The 23,948-nt window shown below is 37.1% G+C and overlaps 1 protein-coding gene across 3 annotated transcripts; it reads left to right on the top strand.

Moving 5' to 3' along the window:
* The first annotated feature begins 1,389 nt into the window (after positions 1–1,389).
* Positions 1,390–23,041, top strand: LOC108773137 (diacylglycerol kinase theta). 3 transcript variants are annotated; one of them, XM_018538863.1, is made up of 18 exons: positions 1,390–2,215; positions 11,289–11,368; positions 12,018–12,120; positions 12,232–12,452; positions 12,729–12,900; positions 14,930–15,070; positions 16,539–16,670; positions 16,748–16,882; positions 17,018–17,135; positions 17,311–17,498; positions 17,607–17,819; positions 17,918–18,052; positions 18,235–18,409; positions 18,526–18,845; positions 18,928–19,255; positions 19,323–19,482; positions 20,669–20,776; positions 21,778–23,041. In XM_018538863.1, the coding sequence occupies exons 1-18, from the start codon at positions 2,074–2,076 to the stop codon at positions 21,889–21,891; spliced, it is 2,985 nt and encodes a 994-aa protein (XP_018394365.1). In that variant the 5' UTR covers positions 1,390–2,073; the 3' UTR covers positions 21,892–23,041. The 3 variants fall into 3 exon arrangements, with proteins under 3 accessions (XP_018394365.1, XP_018394366.1, XP_018394364.1); XM_018538864.1 differs by lacking the exons at positions 14,930–15,070; positions 21,778–23,041 and adding an exon at positions 21,185–21,537; XM_018538862.1 differs by lacking the exons at positions 1,390–2,215; positions 11,289–11,368; positions 12,018–12,120; positions 14,930–15,070 and having other exon boundaries at positions 12,387–12,452.
* Positions 23,042–23,948: the final 907 nt, after the last annotated feature.

Below are 23,948 nucleotides of genomic sequence, written 5' to 3'. Positions count from 1 at the left end.
CGCTTTCTGTCGTCGTCGTCGTTGTTGCGCCTTTTTGCCGTCCTTCGTCACGCGCACGTTGAGAGATCGGATCGCGCGCGGAGGGGCGGGGGGGAGGAGAAGGGCATCCGGTAATACGGCGGCGCGCGCGGCTCGTTTAACGAGTTTTGTAAACGTGAGGGGGGGGGGGGGAAAGCGTCGTCGAGGGGCGTCGAGATCTCGCGTGCTATTACTCGTGACGTCGTGATGGAGTCTCCACAGTGGCAAATATATAATATGGCATACACGGGCCGCGCAACGCGGTGGCGACGCGACCAGACACGCGACGGTGTGCGACACACACGCGAGAGTCGCGTCGGCGCGTCACGGCCGCGCCGCACCGTTCGCGCGTCGGCTGACTACCGTCACTGACGTCGACGCCATCGCCGTCGTCACGTCGTCGGCCTCGGCCGTCATCTCGATCGCCGAGCGATCGTCGAGCGAGCCGGACCGTATATTTCGCGCGCGCGCGCGCGCGCAATTTAACGTCGGCCGCAGGAGTCGGTTCGCCGGAACGAGGAGATGACGCACGAACCACGCTCGTGGTTGAACCGCGGCCGTTCGCATCGCGGGATGCCCGCTGTCGCTTTGCGAATTAAGTTTATTATTAATTGGAAAGAACGATCGCGCGCGCGACCGCGTTTATAATGCATGCTCTCGGAACGAGAATTACATTCTAGGAGTATGTAACGAGAGAGAGTATATACTTTCTCGACGTATCGATGCCGTCATCGTCGCCGTTCGAGGCGACGTAGACTACCGTCTGCGGACACATCTCGTCATTTCCGAGTCAACAAGATATTATTGAAACGGGAGTCGTCCTCCCGAGCGAGAGAGAGAGGGAGACCGATCGGAAATAGACGAAAGGCCTCACCGCACGCTGCGAGCAGTGCGAGCCCGCATTACGGAACCGTGGAGTAACGAATATACGGCGCTACGCTTCCGTCGTCGCCATCGCGACAGTGCTGGAGAACGAGGCCGACGTCCCCGTCCGGAAAATTTTATTTCAGAAGACTCGTACACTCCGGAGCACGACCTTTCGACACTTGCTCTGCACGTGGAGTATAAAGATTATTTAAACGGTGTCGCGGACTCGCGAGTCTTTCGAACATGGGAACGATCCATTGGAAGTAAATCGTGAAAACGGGGGAGGAAGAGAGAGAGAGATATAGTGAGCGCGCCCTCGAGGCTTGGAAAGGAAGGGTGGTTCGCATCTCTCTCTCTCTCTCTCTCTTGGATTCCGCTCGCTCGCTCGGCTCGACTCGCGGCCCCCATATGACGCCCCACTTAGACGTCCGCTAGGGCAGCGCATTCGCCACTGGCTGGTGGCGGTGACGAAAAGGGGCTGATGTCAGTGCGGCCTCACAGCGGCGTACGCTCGGATCAGCAGCGGGAGCAGCAGCAACGGCAACAGCAGCAGTGGCAGCAGCGACAGAGGCAGCAGCTCGTCGGATGCGCGAACGCGACATCGTACGCATCGTATCGCGAACGAGGCGTACGCGAGCGAGACTCCCAGCGACGAGGACGACGAGGGCAACGTCAGTGGCAGTGGCAGTGGCGGCAGCAGCAGCAGCAGCAGCAGCTACGACGACGACGACGACGACGACGGTGATGCTCGGCGGCGGCCGTGAGATCGGAGTGGTGGCGATCGGTGCAGACGGATTGGTGGCGATTTACGACGACGACGACGACGCATCTGGCACGCGCGATCGTGGCTGCCGGCGCGTCGGTCGTTCCGTGGCGCAGCTCGTGGAATAATGCGTGTTAGGCGCGACGACGTTACGACGAGGCGCCGTACGACGAGACGACGACGACGGTACGACGACGACGACGACGACGGTGCGACGAGTGCAGGGCCAGCGTGCGGCCAGCGACGATTCCTCCTACTCCGTTTACTACCACCATCGCGGCAACGCAGTTATGTACGCGTACGGTTCCGAGATAACGTAGTGTCGGGCGTGTAATAATTATGTTGTCATCGTCGCGCGGCGCGCGCCCTGCGTAGGCTTCACGGTGAAAATCTGGCGTGAACGGTTCCGCGGTGGAACGGGGAATATGGCGTCGGCCTCGGCCGAGACTCCAGCCAGCCATGGGCACAGCTTCAGCAAGAAAGTGTTTGCTAAACTGACGTACTGCCATAGCTGCACGGACAAGGTCTGGGGCCCCATACAGCCGGGGTACTCTTACATCTGCGAAGGTAAGAGATAATCGCGCTATCTCGGATGGCGAATCGATGTCAACCAGGCAGCGGCGGCGATTCATTCCGTTCGCCAGGGAGATAAGAATCCCTTCGGTGTTAGATACATACCGCGTTCCCATGATAGGGTAAATCAAAACGTAATGTAAGAGCAAGAACGGTGCGGTGTGAGATTCCACGCGCAACTTCATTGTGCGAGGAAATAAACGAGAGAAACGCGGAAAGTCTCGATCTTTTAATTATATTCGCATACAATACTTGCGCAATTCCGTCGCACAGACTTGGCGCTTTCCATATATTCGCGCTTCAACGAGATTTCCCCGTCGGGGAAGGAAGTAAAACGCGCGGTACGCGGATCATCCTCGCGAGGGTGCTTGCGGGTCTTTAAAGTTTCAAGCGGGCGCTCTCGAGTGCGTGAGTCGATCGATAGCGTTAACTATTACATTCCTAGAATCGTCCTCGCGCGCATGATGTATGTTCACAGGTCTCGATCGTTTCGATTCGGATCGAGAACGCAGCGATCCGATCAGGCCGGGATCGGACGCCGCCTGGCTCTGGTCGTTCGATCGGGTCAGAGGGCTGCATTCCGAGTGCCTCGCGTCGAGTCTCGAGCGTTTTAGCGCCAGCCAGCCGCGCGCGAATCGGTGCAACAGCACGAGAGAGATAGAAACGGAGTGTGTGATCCGTCGAGAAAAACAGAGAGAGAGAGAGAGAGAGAGCAGAAAAAGTGGGAGGGAGTGAGAAGGAAATAGGATTAGAGGGACGGCGCGGCGCGGCGCGGCGTACGCAGAGAGCGCGAGCGCGAACGCGCGCCCACCTTTTCACAAGCATTGATCGCGAGGGGTGGGGTAGGATGGCTGAAAGACCATGGATAAGGTTGCCGATGTGGAAGGGGTTGAAGGGGCGCGCGGGCGCTCGGCGGCGGCGGCGGCAAAGAGGGTTGTCACGAAGTGGGAGCGAGCGTAAGAGGCTCGCTGACGGGTAAAGAGGCGTAAAGGACCTTCGTTGTAACGCGAGCGGAACAAGCCGTGTGTGCTTCTGCTCTACTCGCACTCTTTCGAATATACCTCGGAATGTTCGATCAGAAGAGTCTCGCCCTCGCGTATACCCGGAGTGCCACGCATACGTTCGCCGCAGCGGATTCCGATTGATTGTTTTCCCAGTCTTCCGTCGGGAACGAACTCGATGTGGCCGTATATACGCGCGGATCTAGAAGTAATTCCCAGATGTATGTTTTAACATCGAAAAAGAGAGAAAAAAAGGTTGTTAGGAACCTACGATCGTTAAATAGGTCATTAAAGTCATAACGCAGAGACCACTTAGGAAGCCACTGTAAAGATATAGGCAACTTTAAGCCGTTACTCTTGAATACGTTCGAACAAAAAGGATCTCCGAACTTGTCGCTGTTTTGTTTATATAGGAAAGAGATTATACGGGCTATTGTAATCTCCAAAAGCAAACGTGTATACGTGTAGTTTCTCCAACGTTTTTATGATATTGCGCTTATTATATTACGCATGAAAATTTACATTCCATTATTAATTGTTTAAAAAGTTTTTAGTTGTACAAAGAACAAAAGAATCTAAAAACATAGGACGCCCAACTTCACATTTTCGCGCGATGCAAAAGTTATAAATAATTCTTTCAATGTTTTAAAATCAAAAGAAAATGTTAGATTTTCAAAGAGAACCTTTTTATGACTCGGAGGAAAATTGGAGGATTTATTAAAGTTATTTATCTTGCATGGTATATTATATATACTTTTGATATGTATAATGTATACAGTTGCGGTGTAATATTTTTTTTTTACACTACTATTTTTTGCATTCAATTGGATTTTTATTTGAGATGTATCAGCAACACCAGAATTGCTTGAGAGTCAGAACTCTTTATCAATTATATCGAAATCCTGGAAATGGGATGTTAACTTCACAAAGGGTAAAGATAAAGCGTTATATTTCTAAAGCCATTGTTAAACCTTGCTACACAATGTATTGATCGCTTTACCGTCGGCTGCTTTAAATAAAGTTGTTTTTATGTCTGCAAATTATACTTAGCATTGTCAGTTTAAATCCAATCCATGATATAAAATCCTAATGACTGTTTACAAACTTGTTTAAGACAATTCGATTTTCATACTTATTTTTTGCTTGGAATTTATTGTTTACTTTTAAATGTTTACCGTGCATTATTGCACGATTTATTTATTTTTATTAACAATTGCATTACGGATACGTATATTTTAATGGCAAATGCTAATTTATTAAATTCTACATGATCGATAATTATTAATACGCATTAGTGATTGCAATAATTAGAATGCTAACAATTCTTTTGTATTAATCAATTTTAAAGATTTATTTTTAAACATTTTGCTTTTATAAATTAAAATTGCATAAAAATATTAATTTTTTCATATTTTGCTTTTATAAAATAAAATTGCACAAAAAAAAGTACTAAATAATCTAAATTAAAAGAAATTTAATAATCTAAAAGTTTTAAATAATCTGTACTATTTATAGATAATATTTATGGCTGCAATACATTACCTATACACACATACTATTGTATGTAAAAAGGTTCTGGTGTTTTCATATGCAGAACGATAAAGGTCTCAGTTGACAGTGTTGACACATCCGTTACCATAATACACGTCGTATGTGTGCGTAACAAATCATTTATGTAACGACAATGAATGTTACAAGCCTATGCAATATGATATTAGAAATGAGAATAGCGCGTGACACAATAATTTCTTACGTCGATTAAAAAACAAATTGTAATGCAGAGTGTGAAATAATTTTCTACATTTTTTTACAATCTCCCTTTTTGAAATAATATCCTCTATAATGATGATGATAAAGTAATGCGAATACATGCTATTTGAAAAGTAATGTTTGCCTTCCTAAACCTTTTAATCTTATTGTTAGTGCAACAATCACGTACGATGTCACGTGCAATAATTCCTTCGTTATCTTGATTATGCATTAGCTAATCTTCGACTTTGATTACGTTTGGATAGCAACCACAATAGGAGAATGAATTATATTTGATTTCTGTAATAATAAATAAGACTATGTTTTATATTAACGAGTTGGAACATGTAATTATGTTTTTATTAATCTTTTTTAACACATGTCGAGAACAATATACGTATACCATATACGTGTGAGAATGTATAAAAACTTGGAAAGTAAAATTATATTAGAGAATATATGATTGACGAAATAAATATTATAAAAATAAAATAAATATGGGTATTTTTTTAAACTGAGTAACAGTATGTATGATTCTGAGAATAGCACATTATTGAGTTTACTGTACATTTTCTATTCAGCGTGGTGAGCAAATAATAATAATTTTTATTTAGCGTATTCTTGCATTCTCTGCAATTTGCTATACTTTCTATAGTAGCTTGGCTCACAAATAACGAAGCTCGAAACGACATGTGAATTTTACGTATTTATTTTACTCGCACAACTGTTAATTAGACCGCAATGGTACATTATGCTCGAAAGTTTATTAAGCATAAAAACCAGCATACAAATTATTCACAATTTATTCGAATTTGAGAATAAAGAGATATGTCATATATTTATATATTTAAATATATATTGAATTACGCGAATAATTTCTTATATACCTAAAATAATTCTTATTATATATAATAATTATCATATGAACATTGTATTCGCGTATGTTTTGTCAAGGGGATAAAAGAGAATAGAGTAAACTGATCGAATTTAGGTGTATGTATAGAAAATGTGTTTGGGATGCACTGATTGTTATCAATCTCTAATCAATCGATCTTGAAGACAATGCTTATGTGCTTAAGAAGCCAATTTTATTTATAGCTAATATCGATTATCATTTTTCGGCTTTTCTTGCAAGGCTTTCCAATAGTTTAATTGTTTGATGTTTTTCGTCGATAGTCTATACCTATATAGATATGATCGCATTTACCAGCTAGATTAACAGCGTATCCTATTATATACTTTTTTTGTATCCTATATTTGTATGCAAAAGAGCAATGTATCCCTTTTTATTCTCTACTCTTTTTAGGTAATCTTTCTTTAACAACGCGCAACTTGATTGTCAAAGCGCGGTGAGTGCTCTGCTAATAAAAAGGATCGTCCATTAATGATACATATATGTATATATTCCGTATCAAAATAATATATTATATTTGATTTTATCTTATATTTTTTAAAATAATATATGTATATATACTGAATGCGTGAAAAATCTAAAGTGTCACGGTAGTTTCATTACGTTGTTTTATATCGCATATGTTTATTCCGCGGCAAAATCTTGCACAGTATAGAAGAAACGTATCGCGATATATATTAATTATAATAACACGCTACGTGCATTTGCTACATCTAGATTTTCTGTTGTTTTTTTTTCTGTATAAATTGAAGAATTGCGTAAAAGAAAACGCAGAGTGTCGCTCGCGTAAGGATATATTTAATATTATAATTATACTCTATATAGATAAGATTGTTATATAAAGATACAGATCCGAAACCCGATCACCGAATTGGCAGGAAAATGTCCAGATTAAAGGGGTAGGCACGACGACATTTTTCGCAGCATCGAAAGCTGATTCTTCAAAAGCAGGATAATTTTAGTCAAGACAATTTTGGTTAACTTATCGTGTTGCTACTGATCGATCGGGATCGTTAAAAATAGGACGACCACCTGCTCCGAAAGCTAATCGAGTAATAAAAGCACGTAGAGAGTCCCAAAGTGATCACCTAATACTGTATATTGAAAACCGATACCCGCCGTACTCGAGATTATTATGTGATTACTGAAGAATTAGTAGAATATAAGGGGATTTCTCTTTTCTTTCTTTTTTTCAGAGAGACGCAATTTAAATCGTGCATTTTTGTTGCTTTCAATCTAATATTTTAGCGATTTTCGAATCAAATGTAGACAAGACTGACATCAGTAGAGACTTGCGACAGATAGATTTTTCTTTGCCCTTATGTTCTTCACGTTTGTAAACACACGGTGTATGGAAAAGCGTGTTTGTTCCGTAAGGAGAAAGGGAAAGAGTATCTAAAAATACAGCTAAAGAAATAAACAGATTCCAGATTTGGAAACTTGTACATAGCAATCTTCTAAAGAGTCTCAGAAGATTCTTTCTATAAATCATATATAGTAACATCAATTTCCTTTCTTTTCTCTGAAAACATGGAAACAACGGTTCTCTAAAATTTTAGTTAAATATAGATCTGAAAATAATTTTGTTGAATTATCAAAATAATTGTATAAGACGTTCAAACTTAAATGTCAAAACTTTTCGCAGCATTGCTCATTGTTTATGTCAGTTTAAATTTAGACACAGATACAGATTTGAAAATAATTTCGTCGGTCCGTTAAAGGGTAAAGCTACTCTTCTACAGCCGCGTTAACAAAATTTGCACCCAGGGACTTGTGATCTCTAAGCGCCCCCCCTCATAAGGCACTACTTCCATGATTTTCTGATAACCATAACATCGTAATTTTCCATGACAGAAATGACAGAACCGTAGTATCGGCGTTACAAAAATCACTTTTCAAAAGTAACGTGTTAATGGTAACGACTTCTTTTTTAAAATCAATTATCTCAACCCTTTATTATTGCTACGTCATTGCCACATCGTTCTTATAAAATAGTGCTGCAGGACTGTTACTCTTAACAAGTTTCGTTATCGTTATAACGCCATTCCGCAGCTTTTTCATCATAGTAATAAAAATTTTACGGAATTGTAATGATAACGAAGCTTGCGTTAAGAGTTACAGAATAGATTTACTAATGAGCCCGGGATTTTTATCTATTCAACTACTAGGATACATTTAAGAACAGGGATTACAAATGTATTACAAATGTAAAGTGTAAATCATGTTATTAATAATATCACGTTAAGAAGGCGGCAACTTTATTCACCAAGTACATACGTATATTATAACAACACGCTATTTATCAACTATTCAATGATTTTTTTTATAAATCGCAAAAATTACAAATGCGCTTATTTAAATAACTTAATTTTTTCTTTTTTTAAATTGCGGCGCCCCCAGGCGCCTCTGGCACTTCGGCGCCCTAGGGTTCAAGCCCCTAAAGCCCATAGGTTAACGCGCTACTGACTCTAGAGCATGAAAAATCAGCCTAACTATGAATTTTTTTCGGGAATATAATGAAAGAAATACAAAAAATATATTTTAGGTCTTTGTTGCACATACATTGAAGTGTGTATAAAAGTTTTTTATAGTGATTTTATTACAAAATGGCGGCGCTACAGCTCTGCAATGATAACGTTTTCTCATGAACAATGCTCCGCGGCTGGAACGATAACTCCGGTAATTTTTAGCCTAGAACCAAAATTTTTTTAAATCTACACTGCAAAAGCTAGAAAAAGACGTACGGAAATTGCAATATACCGTTTTTTGAAAAAATGGTACGAATTTGAGTAAATGTTAAATTTAAGGGGTAAAAAATAGGTGAAAAATTGTTTATATAAAAAAAGTGTGCAACAAAAAAAAATCCGTACATCTTTCTCCAGAGAATGCAATTTTGAAGCCACAGTTGAAATTTCAAGTAAATCGGTCAAAATTTGTGGGAGTTATGTTTTTGGCCAGTTTATAAAATGTGGTTTTGAGAAAAACGCGTTTGAAGTTTTATGTAATAATCAGCGATAGATAGAAATGTTTACCTTTAATCTGCAATGCCTGCATCATACAATAAGTCTTTCTCGTTAATGTTCTTTTCCTCCTGACCCTTCTGGGCCGATTTTAGAGATGATCGAGTCGCACGTAACTAATTTCTTTATTATTCTCAGAAGGACCCCTTCGCAAAAGCTACAAATTTTACCGAAAAGTACGACGCTTTAAACTTCCAAAAATAACTCTTGGAAATTTTTCTTCGCTATAAGACCTTTTGCACCTTATTTCTAAGATCTTAAAGCATCATTTAAGCGGAAAAAAAACGATTTTTGAAAATTCTAGAGTGGCTTTATACTCCTTAAAATAATTATTTTTTTAATTTGTGTCTATCTAAATTTTTAGATACTTCAACAGAATTGGTCTTTCCATGCAGCTTTGTCACTCATGTTTATGCATTCGAACAGTCGAATGGCGGGCTTGCGTTGGCCGATGAATAATGACATAAACATGGCAAAATTTATAGCTGAACATGTAGTACATATTAAAGGTCTATTAGGATAGATTTGTATATAATTGCACGCATAGTGGAACCGATCGGTCACATGTGTAACCGTAAGTGCGTCAAGAAATATCGAAATTTTGAAAAAAGATCTCGGATGTTGCCTAGAACGGATCTTAAACGTATAGCGAGAATGCTTAAAATAGACTTAAAGATTGAAAGTAGTTGAAACAAACTTTAAACGTTATAAATATCTGAAGCAGACTTCAATCATTACAAATGTCTGCGGAACACATCTTAAATGTTGCAAAAAAAAAAAAAAAAATGCTTGGAACAGAGATCTTAAACGGTGCAAATGTTCGACGTAGATCTCAAGCGTTGCAAATGCCTGGAACGTTCGTTAAACGAATGCTCGGCGCTCCTCGAATTCCCGAAACGCGTGATACCTTAACAATTTGCTCGAACAGCTCGTTCGAGTGAAAGGCATATAAGTAAAGGGATGGATCCTCTTTTTCTATGGCGAGTACCTGTTCTTTTCGATTCGAGCTGCCCACTCGGTGAGTTAAAGTTAACTCGGCATTCGTGGAACGATGGTCGATCGTCGATGGCGGCTGATGGCGCCTTCTTAACGAAGCGGATGCATAGTACTATTTCGGGCCGCACCTGCGCGTCGATGCGACAAATTTCCCACATCTTGCCTGATTAGCGTCGCAAGAGCGCGATAGAACGTGATCATTACCGCTCCCACGAGGGGAGGACCGCGTACGACACCCGTCACCTTGTATATCGATGGACGGTGGGGTACGCGGATGAGACACTGTCTCTAATCGTCACTCCGCCGATCCTGAATATCAATTCTTGAGAAATTACCGAGCACAAAATTCTTTACTTTCCGTATGCAACTTGAGTTTGAATTATTTCACCCTCTTCTCGATATCGATAACTTGAATTTCATAGGGTTTGCATAGTATCGCGCGGCTTTACTAGAATATTATGTCGAGTATTATTTTAGAAGTGAAAAAAAGCGCGTGTAATTTTTTTTCCTAGAACATATTCAGACAAAAAGAACGCCCCAGGGATTAATAAAATTGATGATTTCTTTTCTGAACGAGCATGTGTGTACTCGTTTAGAAAAAGAAAATAAATATGTGCATGCATTTATTTTCTTTTTGGTTTCTGTGAAAGTTCGTTGGACCGATTGTATATTTGCCGTCTGGTTAAAGAGATCCTAAAGCCGTCTGTATTACTGATTCAGTAGGACTTACACACAATCTACGGGTCATTGACGTATCGCTACACACTACACTACATTAGTGTTGCACGCACACTTACGTACACATTTTCTAACTAATCTTTTATATTAGGTATCGAAGTCTAATTGTGTAAGAACAATATTGTTTGTTTATGTAATTTATCTAAACCTAGTCCAAACCAAAATTATTATTTTATATGTACAAAGTATAAAACTTGTATATAAAGTAAATATTATTGCGAGTCGACATATTAAAAGTCGATAAAAAAACTGTAATTTTCCAACCTTTTTTACATAAAGTCAAAAGTCATTAGTTTAGACCACAACATCGCTTATATTTTAATTGTATAAAAAGATGGATTTTTAAATCTCTATGAAGGCAGTTCGAAAAATATACTTATTTGAAAAATAATCGGTAAAACAAACAATTTTAGGATCCCCTCGAGGTTCCCCTTAACGGTAAAAGCATTAAATAACGCCAGCCGTGTATGATTCTCGATGTTTTTTACTTATACTGCAAAAGGTCAGAAGATCTTGTTATAAATTACGACATGAGCGGCTCGTATTGATTTATGCTAAAGTGTACACTGCTTAGTTGACGCTTTTCGATTTAACGCAATTAATTTCACTCGTTTCTAAAATTCTCTACTTTTTTCCTCCTCTCATTGCAGTTTGCAACTTCGTGGTGCACGACCGCTGTCTCAAGGCCGTCGTCTCTCCCTGCTCCAGCATCGCGGCAAGCCTGATTAAGGTAAGACAACGGATACGTCTCCACGTTGCAAGGATTAAACGCCTATGTATAAATATAACGCCTATACTTAGAATATAGGAAAGCAGTCTTCCCAGGGATATCGTAAAATAACTAAACGTTACAATAAAATAAGTATAAATTTTAGATGAAAGATAGTAAAAGAGACTAAGAGATTCAAGAAAAGACTTGACGGAACGTTAGGAAGTTCGTTCGTTGCGTTTATGTGTCAAAGCTACACCCGAAATCTTAATTTATTTTAAGAAGACTAAATATAATTATTATTTGAGTGATGTATTATAATCATAAGGATTTATTTGACTCAAGATAAGTGAAATTACTTATTACTTTTATTAATTGAATATTTGTTGGTATAGCAAGACAAGGATTCTTTACTTCTTTCACTTCCATTTTCAATATTTATTCTTTCTTCTTCATATACCTTTCTTCTTCATATATCTCATTCTATCATCAATTAGATTTTTAGAAAAAGTAATTTTTATCTATAAATATTAATTGCAGTTAAAACATTTTGATTAGAATCCAAGTTAAGAATTTAAAACATAAAAATGCATAGAAGTCTTCTAGGGCTTGATGGGTTAATATATACATATATAAAATTAACAGCGTTTCTTTATTGGCCGTGTTTCAGAACCCGGTTGCACATTGTTGGTCTGAACAAGTACATTGCAAAAGAAAATTCTGCAATGTCTGTCGAAAACGATTGGATGATAATCTATCCATACACTGTGAAAGTAAGCTGCGAAGTTTCTGTTATTTAAATATGAGAGATTCGAGGCTTTAATAGACACTAATGTATTTGGATTTTTGCGAAAAGGTAATCGCGTTGTATATGTTACTTCCAGTATGCGAGTACTTCGTGCACGTAGAATGCCAAGACTTCGCGGTGGCAGACTGCAAGGAGAATGCCACATACCTACCTGGGAAAGATTTGTCAGCAGTGAAACACACTCATCATTGGCGGGAAGGCAATCTTCCGAGCAGTTCGAAATGTGCCGTATGCAAGAAGAGTTGTTTTACTGCCGAGTGCCTTGCCGGAGTTCGTTGCGAGTGGTGCGGCATGACGGTAAAAGAAAGATTCATTAATATATATATATATTTTAGATTGCCTTTACCTTGGTTTTTTGCGATTCATTAATTTTGTTCCGTCAGGAATTAGAATTAGAATTAAATATTATATTGCATCGCTATACTTATTTATTTCAAGTCAAATGTAATACGTAATGGCTCTTACGAATAGAAAAAGAAAGCATATATATATCGTTAGCATGATCAAAGTTTCTCCTCCCCCTAGCCCACCGTTAAAATGATATTTAATGACAAATTTGATTTCGTCTCTCAGTCGCACGCGTATTGTTACAAGAATATTCCCCAAGAATGCACCTTTGGTAACTTGGAACCAATTTACCTGCCGCCACATGCAGTTAGTATTCCGCGTACCGAAGTTCCCATGGAAGCTATCATTGGAGTAGAAGTGCGTCGTAAAGAAGTGCTGGCGCGTGAGTATTCTTGCCGTAAGTGTCTGCCGTGTAATTACTATGTGTGTGTTAACAGGTAATTAGAATAATAGAATGAGGAATTGCGCTTCTTCACGTGTCGCAAAGCACTTTAACATATTTTATTAATCAATCTCACTGGAAATATAATTTGGACATTAAAACAAGTCTCTTATAACGAAGGAAAAAGAGTTTAAGCATCTAAGATACAGATTATTAAATAATAAAATTATACAATAAGATTGAAGAATGTATAATTATCTAGAGACGTCAACGCTATAAATTCAGTTGTAATCAATAAAACAAATGCCGGCAATAAAACAAATAATTGATAATTATTAATGCATGTAGTTATCTGTACATATACATGTATACAGATAATTACAGTTTTGTGTGTATATTGCGGTAAATATTATACATCACACTTTTGGATTACGAGATTTACGTGTCTTTCTTAAATAAGTGATATTGATATTTAAACTCAGATAACAAATAATGGCAAAAACGTTGAGAGTTTTGCTCTTGCTACTCCGTTTATATAATTGGACATTGTATAAATTATTCGCGTTTCCCAGGTGTGCGCACTATAAATTTCATCACACAGTGGATTAGCGCTTTATAAAGTTTTTTCAATCCATCATTCAGCATTTCCGTATTACCTATTGACACAATTGATTATTTTCATACACTGTGTTTCTCATATATGTATGAGATTTTCTATTTTTACTATTGCATAGCACATGTATACGTATGCAAATATGCACTGATTGGTAGAAGATATTGTACACTGTACTATGTAAAGTTTGAAAAAAGAATGTATAATATACGAAATATTTTCCTTATACATTAGTAGAGAAGTATTTGTAAAAAATATAACTAATTTTTAGAATATAAACTTTTTGCATGATATTATTTTAGTACTCACTCACGCGTGTATAAAACCATCGGTTTGTAAACAAATACATGTTCCTTCTTTTCAGAGCATGCAACGTTGACTTTCTTCGATATGAAACGAGAAAGACCCTCTACCTATATTTTAAAAGATATTATTGCCTCAAACTTTCATTGTTTATATCATGAACTGAAAAACTATGTTTATACCGAATATTATCAACAGTCAAATATTTGTGATCGTTTGATAGTTTTAATATTTCGTATCAGTATGTATGTATTTATATTTGCTACTTCTTGCAATTTCTTACACTCTCAGCTTTCCATACCTACATTTCTAAAAATACGATTTTTTAAAAAAAATTATAAATACTGATATGTTAATGGAATATAAAAAGTGACAGTGAATTAAGTTAATAACATCCAACAATATATTTCAAGTAGATACTTCTGCGTTTGTAACAATTTTTATTGTATATAACAAAATGTGTGCTAAATGCAGGAATTAGAAAACTTTTGAATTATAGAAAGTGTGACTGTCTAATCATCATAATACTCATGATTCAATCATTTATATCATTAAATATAGTGAGAATTCGTCATGAGACTCATATCGTTAGTTGTGATAGTAGGTGAAGATTTCTAATTTTTTTTTATTATTGTGCGGAGTTTAGGATTATAATGTACGCGCTTTGTGAAAATTAAGCTCTATAAATAAAACATTTTTATAATTTATGATCAAACTTAAGCAATGTTAAAGCTACGTCTGTTATACTTTTTAATTAGATATTTTGTTCACAATATATTTGTAAACTATGGCTTTTGTGGCTGATTGCTCTTATTAATTGCTACTCTCAATGTGCTTTTGATAGGCATAATATATATTAATAGATACAGCATCTATTTTATAGAGCTTTATAATTAGATAATAATTAGATGCGGCGTTTACAAAATTATATAATAAAAGTTTGTGTATTGTCACTATTAAAAACAAAAACACGGTTTTGTATATAATTAAGCAAAGAAAAAAAAAGAGAAAGAAAAGGAATAAACATAAGTAATATAATTACGGAATACCTAAACAGAGATAAAATTAATAGATTTGAAATTATGGTAACCGTTAAAATATTCGGTCTATCTTTGCTTCTATGTGAAGATAACCTCGAGCAGTTCGATTTCGCTGAGAGTGAACAAAATGGGGCTGCAGGCCACCTAGCCGAAGCTTTGAGGCGCCTTTCGCTAGTTTTACCACGTAGCTGCCATGGAAATTGTCATGCTTCCCCTCCTTATGTTCGAGGTATCTAGAATATTATCATCGTCAGACATTCATCTGTGTGAATGTACTCAATTCCAAGATGTACTTATTGTACAAGACTGAGAATAACTTGAAATACGCTGTAGTGATCGTTATTGTTATTATCTCTACATGTGACTACTTCTTCAACATTTGCGTTTAGGATTGAGAAAGTGCTATATTAAAAGACATTATACTCATATTTATTTATATGGTCTTTTTTTTTATTTTGCTTAACAGCAATGAAAAATTTAGCTTGCTTTTCTCATACTTATCAAATAACATTTTACTGCCACATTAACATGTATATTGTACACACATATTTTACATATATATAAGCGCAATAAGGCAAATCTAATACATAAATCTTTAATGATATTTACTCTGTGCTTACTTAAATTATACGTGGAAAAAGTATATTTCATTAAAAGTATTTCATTGAACATATTTATATTTCAATATTATTGAGCCTAATTTTTAGGCGATTTCTTATTTACAAAATAACATGAATCATCTCTCATAAATTTTTTTTTCTCAAACAAATATGAATAATTGACAGTAAAATAAATATCTACATGAGATTAATTGAGGAAGCAAGAAAACAATGATATATTTGTCAGCATAAATTCGTTTAAATTGCATATCTATAATAAAATGTCACACGACATGCATTTTACATAAATATCATAGTGCACCAACCTTTTTTTATAGATGTTATTTTGTTACTGTTTACGTTTTAGCATGTATGTATGTCTCGCTTCAGTGCATGCACTGTCATTCAGCCCACTGGATGCTATGAGATTCCATGACGCTTATCACTCTACTATGCAGTGAAATGAAGTTCAAGAATACTACTGACTAATTCTTCCTATCGTGTCTGTGTTCTACAAATCCATCGTAAATAATCGATGGTAAGAGATGTAATTTATTCTTGAATGATAAATAGAGTTGCCATGCTCTTTGTGTTTATAAATTTTTTCCTAAATTTGTTCATTACTTCCCTTAAAACATCTGTTTTATGCAAATCTTTTTCTCAAATATTTATATAATATATATTATCTAATATACAAACTAGTGATTTATGTATGAGTGACTTAATTTCCATAGTTATCGAAATATTAATAAATTATAAATAAATTGTATGATAATTTAATGGTGAAAGTGTTGCTCTTGCAAGATAATATTTTTAAGATTGCATTAAATTGTGTTATTTATAATATAAAATGTTATAACGCTAAAAGAAACACCATTAATGTTATCTGAGTAAAAAGTGAAATATTTTCTCAATTTGGATGTACTCAGCGGAAAAAAGATGTATTATACATGTATAGATTTTACGTTTCATTTAGATATTATTATAGTTTATGTTAATAATTCTATTATCTCCATTCTATTACTCATTTAGGTATTCTTGTATACTATATTAATGATATTTTAATATTCGAAGTGTGATCTTTCTTTGTGTTAACAGCGCGGAGCATATCAGAAGAATTTGGTACCGACTCGAGGTATCGTGATAATGGAGAACCAGCACAGGGAACAGCGCATGGCCGTGATCCGCGTGCTCCTAAAGAAAAAGAAGATAAAGACAGAGGTGACGAAGGTATTTCCATACAGCTTCCGATTAATAATTTCGAGATTTTCATTTTTCTAATCCGTGAATCTGATATTTTTACATAGAAATGATGAAGGTGTGCGATGGCAACAATTCTTTGAGACGAAGAATATTTCGAGTAATTTCGGTACCCAGACAGGCTACAACAGAGCAGGTTCTTACATTGGCACTGCGCGCATTTCACATCACGAAACATCCTAGTACGTGCATACACACACATATATATATATATATATAGTGATATATATAGAGATTACTTTATAATAAATGAGTCTTGTTCGATTTATTTATTAATTAAACTTATTAAACCAATGAATTTTTTCGGAAAAATTTAGGTAACTTTTACTTAACTGACGTGTATGCCATGGAGGAAACTGAGTTATGTGATCCAACGCCTGTTTTAAATTTAAATCGCAAAGAAGGCAAACGTCCGGCTGTGTTCTTGCGATTTAAGTAAGTTTATATTTATCTAAGGCAAAAAAAATATCTGGAGTATTTTATTTCTATGTTATTTTTAATATTAGAAAAAAAGACAGATAGTATACTAGAAATTGTATAATATTTGTATTAATATAGTAAAGAATTTAGATGCGCAAAAAATTAAAGTATGTAATTACAATAATTTCAGAGATACTGACAGTGGGGAGGTACGGGTTTATCCCGGCAAATTGCAGGTATCAGAGTCATTCTGTACAGTACCTGTCACGGAAGCTACAACCGTCGCAGACTTAATAAACGAGGCACTGGAAAAGTTTGGTTTACAAAATTTTAATTCTGATGACTTTAGGTGCAGTGAAATTCTTTTAGACCAAGGTGGTACGTTTCGAATTTTTGTCCAGCTTGATAGCTTATAATTCAGTCAAATATTCTTTTAATCTCATTTTTTGTGTTGCATGAAAAATATAAAAGTTTTATTTTTATTAGTAACGGAAAGAGTTTTGTCCTGGGACGAAAGACCCTGGGATATTGTTAAAAAACTGGGAAAAGAATCTATTAGACAAATGGAATTAATGCGATTCTACCTACAACTAAAGCAAGATCCCCATGGACCTAATTTGGCTTTATTCGTGGGTAACTTACCGCAAAATCTATCTGAAAGAAGTTATGAAAACATGTTGACAGAATTTTTAGGAAAAGGTTGGTGATTCAACGGGAAAAATATATATCTAATTATATTATTACAAAAAGATTTTCTATCTATTATCTAAACATATATAATTTTATGGAATTTTTAGAAAATAGGTTTTCATCAATCGGCCCAATCTATTATGAATATGGTTCGATGGTTATCATATACGAAGATTTGGATACAGCGGTTAGAGCATTATATACCTTACGCGAGACGAGATGCGAAGACAAACTTCTTTTAGGTATTCTTATAATATATATTTTTATATGTTTGAATTGTGAGAAGATTTTGAATAATATTAAAATAGAAATTTTTTTAGAGTATGATACAATTACATGTATATTTAATTTTTTTATTAACTTAGTTTTTAGTTTTGATAAGATATGTACTGAAATATTTTTTCATCTTTTCTTCTTTTTCTAGTAATGATTTTACCAAGTATCGAACCAAGTATGGTACCAACGGGCGTTCAACCGCTGCTCGTGTTTGTAAATGTAAAATCAGGTGGCTGTCAAGGACTCCAACTAATTTCTAGTTTTCGTAAACTATTAAATCCTTATCAAGTGTTCGATCTTGATAATGGTGGACCTCTCCCCGGGTAAGTACATATATCATGGCGCTATAAATAGTAGAAATTATATTTATATTCTAAAGTACATGCAATATTGTATAATTTTATGCAAGTTATAAATAAGTGCTTTCTTTGTGTTGCAGACTTTACGTTTTTCGACACATAAAAGACTACAAGATATTAGTTTGTGGTGGTGATGGAACAATAGGTTGGGTATTACAATGTTTAGATAATGTGGGTCAGGATAGCCAGTGTTCTTCTCCTGCTTGCGCTATTGTACCTCTGGGAACGGGAAACGATCTTGCTCGCGTACTATGTTGGGGTTCAGGCTACACGGGTGACGAAGATCCACTAAACTTATTGCGAGACGTTATCGACGCGGAAGAAATAATATTAGACCGATGGACTGTAGTTTTTCATCCAGAAGAAAAGGAACAACCTCAAGTAGTTTGTAATGCAGCAAGTAAGAGATAAGTTTCTTAACATTATTTTAAACTAATTTTATAATTTAAATAGAAGAATTTTAATGGATGACAATTTTACAGCTTCTCAGCAAGTAGCGACACGCCATTTGCATATTACTGGTGCTGGTGCAACTAGCGAAGACAATACACAAATATACGTAATGAATAATTATTTTGGCATTGGCGTCGACGCAGATTTATGTTTGGACTTTCATAACGCGAGAGAAGAGAATCCTAATAAATTCAAAAGCAGATTACGAAATAAAGGCGTGTACGTAAGGATGGGTTTGCGCAAAATGGTCGGACGTAAACCATGCAAAGATTTACATAAAGAAATTCGATTAGAAGTAGACGGTAGATTAGTTGAGTTACCACAAGTGGAAGGAATAATAATTTTGAACATTTTAAGGTAATTATTATGGAATCTATTGAAGAAAAGAAGAAAGTTTTAAATGATACTTTTATTTCTCGTCTAGTTGGGGTTCTGGTGCTAATCCTTGGGGACCAGATACCAAAGAAGATCAATTTTATACACCAAATCATTGGGATGGCATGCTGGAAGTTGTTGGAGTCACAGGCGTTATGCATCTTGGACAAATACAGTCGGGTTTACGTACGGCTATGAGGATAGCGCAGGTAAATTAAAATTAATAGCGCACGCACGCGCGCACATACCCCCCTCCCACACAATACTATTCTTTCTGTCTTGTCTCAGCTGGACAACGTTAACGTCCACACTGTCTTTATATTTATATCATTTATGTACAGTTATTTACACGACGATGATATGACACTACATATGTAACATTATGTACAGCTTACAAACTATCAAATATACTTTGCACTCAACGTTCGGTCGCGATATGATTCGCGATGACGCTTAGAGGCGTTGTAACGCCTTGAATCGCTTTTGACAAGTCCTGAGTCGGAACAGATCGTGATCTCGCCTAGGGGCTGATGCCCTGAATCACTGTTAACACAATCGCTCGGAAATCCACTCGATCAAAAACTGCGGCTCAGCTCAGATATGAAGCGTACCGTCGCACGATCGTCGTTCGAATGAATATTCGACCACGATCATGATCAGCCCGCGCCCTACCATCCGGGTCCTGATTGATAGAATTTTCCGAAACGTAATAATTACGAAGCCGCGGCGGCGCGCGGCGTAGCAACGACAGTCGCGACCAAGCGGCAACGGCGCTTACGCATGAATAGGCGCGCTGTTATTGGGGTGTCGGGTACCTATTTGTCTTTGATAGCGCGACTAGTTTTTATATCCCTTCAAGGACTAGGAGTGAATCTCCGAATGTATGCGTGTATGCATGTACAGTTCTGAAGAACTGCATGCACTCGACCGTAACGGACGCGTTTCGGATCGGGTGCTCGTTACTATGTATATCTTTGAAAGTGTTGCCGACTTTGACTTTGCATTTCTTCTTTTGGATGCGATTCCGCGAACTGGCTCTACTCGTTCGTTCGTTCTGACGCGCGTCATTGCGGCGTGACGACGTCGTAGACGCAGGCGCCCGGTGTCCGTTCGCGTTACGCCATTTTCGCGATTGCATCATATTTTTTGGAAAAGCGTTGCCGGCTTTGACTGAGCACCCTGATGACCTGGCCGTATCGACCTCCTATTTCATTATTTGAAGGCGGGAGCCATTAATTAATTAATTAAGAAGAAGTGTACGCATGTAAATGGATGTGTATTGATTCGCCCGAAGTCCATCAAAAGTCGTGCACGATATTTTTAAAGAGCTCCCTTCATAACACTTTCTTATTATAACATATATCAATTTATTCATCATTATATTTTGGTGAACAGGGCGGACACATAAAAATTCACTTAAACTCAGACATACCAGTACAAGTAGATGGTGAACCATGGGTTCAGAGTCCTGGAGACATCGTGGTTTTGAAATCAGCGCTCAAGGTAATACTTTGACTTTCTTTCCAAAATTCCCCCATAATTCCACAAAAATAATGGACAGAATCGCGTAATGTAAAATCACTTATTGATACGATAATATGATTCATCGATATTAATACGGTAGTACATTTAGTATATCTCTGTATATATCCTTGAAACGTAATGAACGAGAGCATCCCTTTACTGTTCGAGTTTAAGTAGAATAATGGGGCGTATATATATTTTTATAGCACGTAAAACTTTTTAATAAACGCATCCTTATGTACTAGTTTGTAGCACCTTTTGTTTCATATTACAATACTCTACGTATTCACCGTAAAAGCATAACCTGATTGCTGATACCTATCAGCGCATGCTTTCCTCCCCTAATTGCACTCGACTAATATTTCCTTGTTCCTTTGTTCACTTCAGGCTACCATGTTGAAGAAAAGTAAGATCAAGCGTCGCAATACCGAACCGTCGATTCTACCTGCTAATGGGGAGGGGGGCAAGAGCACGGACGAGTAATCCAACTATACCACAACTTACAACCGCTCGATCGTTTAATCATATCTCGTAAGATGCGCGACATCACAGCCTAGACTCCTCGACGCGCGCAAGCAGAATGCACACGCGACAGAGGAATCTCGGTGTGACAAACGCGCTGTCTAAAATGATTCCACTTATATGAAAAAAAAGGAAAAAACGAAAGATCCTCCAATCCCTCCGTTGATGCATGTAAAACCGATCAACTTCCGTGATACCTTCTCGATGCCTCGATCCAATGCAGCTAGCTCGAGCTTGTAATGTGTGAATTAGACGCATTATATCGGATAGTAGTGTTAGCTTTACAAAACGTTTCTTCTCTCCCTTTTTTTCTATATGTGTAAGTTGACTATATAAGTTCGTAATTTCCAATTTTTCTATTTCTACTTCTACTTATATACTTCTATTTTGTCAGCAGTATTGACTGACATTTTTATCGATTGCTCCTTTGTGCGCTCCCTGATCCTGTTCCTACTTAGGCTACGATGCTGAAGAAGACAAAAGGCAAAATGAAACGGCGCAACACGGAATCTAGTATGCAGTTGGCGCTACAGGCCGCACCGTCAAGTGATCCGGATGAAGATATCTTTTGAGTGAACAAACGTTATGTGAAAGTGATTGAACACGGTACGGTGCGGAATGCAGGGCACGTAGCCATGTAAAGGACTTGATTGATTAGTGCACGTAATAAAATAAAATCGGCCTTGATATCGTCTGACGGCGTTCGCGCTGTACGAACATAAGTACTTACAACGTGAGAAGAAAGACACTTGTGGAAGCAACAGGGGACGGATAGATAAGGTTTTCAGACACGGACACACATACAGCATAAAAAAATCCATTATTAACTCAGTGATTCTTAATGTTTGTTCTTACATTAATAGAAAATGAAACTAGATCTCATTTTTAAATGTTAATAATTCTAGCACCATATGTAGTGTTTACCGATCAATATTTTTTTAGTAAAATTATAATAGATTTTAACACAAAATAACACCTTATCACACATACACGTATACACACTTAACCAGAATCGAAAAAAATTAATACGTTTACGCATGCTTATGACAACAATAATTTTCATTTACGTTCCAAACTGGGTAATTCAGGAGGAAGGAAAGGGATCGTAATTCGTAAAATATATATATAGATCACCTTGATCAAAAAATTCCCGGAATTACCACCAGGTGATGCTCTGAGTCAGCTGATTTGAGTTCTGTTTTTTTGGTTGCCACATATCTATCATTAACATTTCCACCAAATTTTATCGCCATAGTTTGACATTTGAAAAAGTTACGCCGTCTTGAGTACATCTACCTCTGCACGTGTTTTCGATTTTTTACAGTTTTAAAAATGGAGTTGAATTTGAGTGAAGCCATCATTATCCGTGAATTTTTTACCAAGAACGAAACGAATACCATCCAGCAGCCATCGAATTCACCCGATATGGCTCCTTGCGATTTTGTTCTGTTCGATCGAGTCAAAAAACGGGGAACGCGTTTTAACAGCCGAAAGGAGGTAATGGAAAAATCGAAGACGGCTCTGATGGCTATATCGACAATAGAGTTCCAGAAATGTTTCGAGAGCTGAATCAAGCGCTGGCATAAGTGCGTTGCAGTCAATGGGGACAATATCACTTTTGTATTTTGAATTTTCTGATGAATTCCGGGAACTTTTTGATCGAGGTGGTATACCGCAGGGTGTCCCATTTTAAATGATCCAGTCAAATATCTCGAAAACTAAACCCAGTAGACTAAAATGTTTCAGACAAAAGTTGTTTGACTCGATGGGGGACATAAGATGGTGCCCATCTATTTGACCTTGGATAGTCCTTTAAAGATCACGGGAAGGTCACCTTTAATTTTTTAAATGAAACTCTTTATTTCTCATTGTACATTCTTACAGCTTATCTCGAGAGCTTTCCAAAACACTATAATTAAGTTACTTTTCGTTAAGTACTAGTTAAGTTATCAAGCAAGATCGGGGCTGATCCAGTCGATTAAAGCAAGAATTTTTTATTATTTAGCAAAACTTTTTTTGTTAAATAATTATTACATTTACAAATAATAACTTTTATATTTATGAATTTAACGTATAAAAATTTATTAATAAAACATTAAATTGTGTAAAGCAATTACATAGTGATAATCATATAGCACATACAACCATTTACTTTATTAGGAATCCTATTTCTTATCCTATAATTCATAAAGAAATAAATAACATCAATTTTTAGAAATATTAATATTCCCTAAAGTTTAGATGATATTTATTCTTTTCACTGTTATAACTTAACTAGTACTTAACGAAAAGTAACTTAATTATAGTGTTTTGGAAAGCTTTCGAGATGAGCTGTAAGAATGTCATGAGAAATAAGGAGTTCCATTTAAAAAATTAAAGGTGACCTTCACGTGATCTTCAGAGGACTATCCAAGGTCAAATAGATGGCACCATCTTATGTCCCCCTTCGAGTCAAACAACTTTTGTCTGAAATATTTTTGTCTACTGGGTTATGTTTTCGAGATATTTGACTGGATCATTTAAAATGGGACACCCTGTATATTACGTTTCATATGGAATTTTACCGACGTCTTGTTAATATAATATAATATATTATTATATATATAAATAGAGAGAGAGAGAGAGAGAG

This window comes from Cyphomyrmex costatus, unplaced genomic scaffold (assembly GCF_001594065.2).
Source record: "Cyphomyrmex costatus isolate MS0001 unplaced genomic scaffold, Ccosl1.0 scaffold199, whole genome shotgun sequence".
In the NCBI taxonomy this organism is placed as follows: Eukaryota; Metazoa; Arthropoda; class Insecta; order Hymenoptera; family Formicidae; genus Cyphomyrmex; species Cyphomyrmex costatus.
The sequence above is the reverse complement of the archived record's forward strand: the minus strand, read 5'-3'. Positions and strand labels throughout refer to the sequence as shown.

Bases quoted from the DNA above. Each gene is read 5' to 3' on its own strand.
- LOC108773137 (XM_018538863.1), top strand. From the start codon at position 2,074: ATGGCGTCGGCCTCGGCCGAGACTCCAGCCAGCCATGGGCACAGCTTC. The intron at 12,121-12,231 runs GTAAGCTGCGAA...TGTTACTTCCAG, and splicing joins TCTATCCATACACTGTGAAA to TATGCGAGTACTTCGTGCAC. The intron at 12,901-14,929 runs GTAAGTGTCTGC...TTCTATGTGAAG, and splicing joins GGCGCGTGAGTATTCTTGCC to ATAACCTCGAGCAGTTCGAT.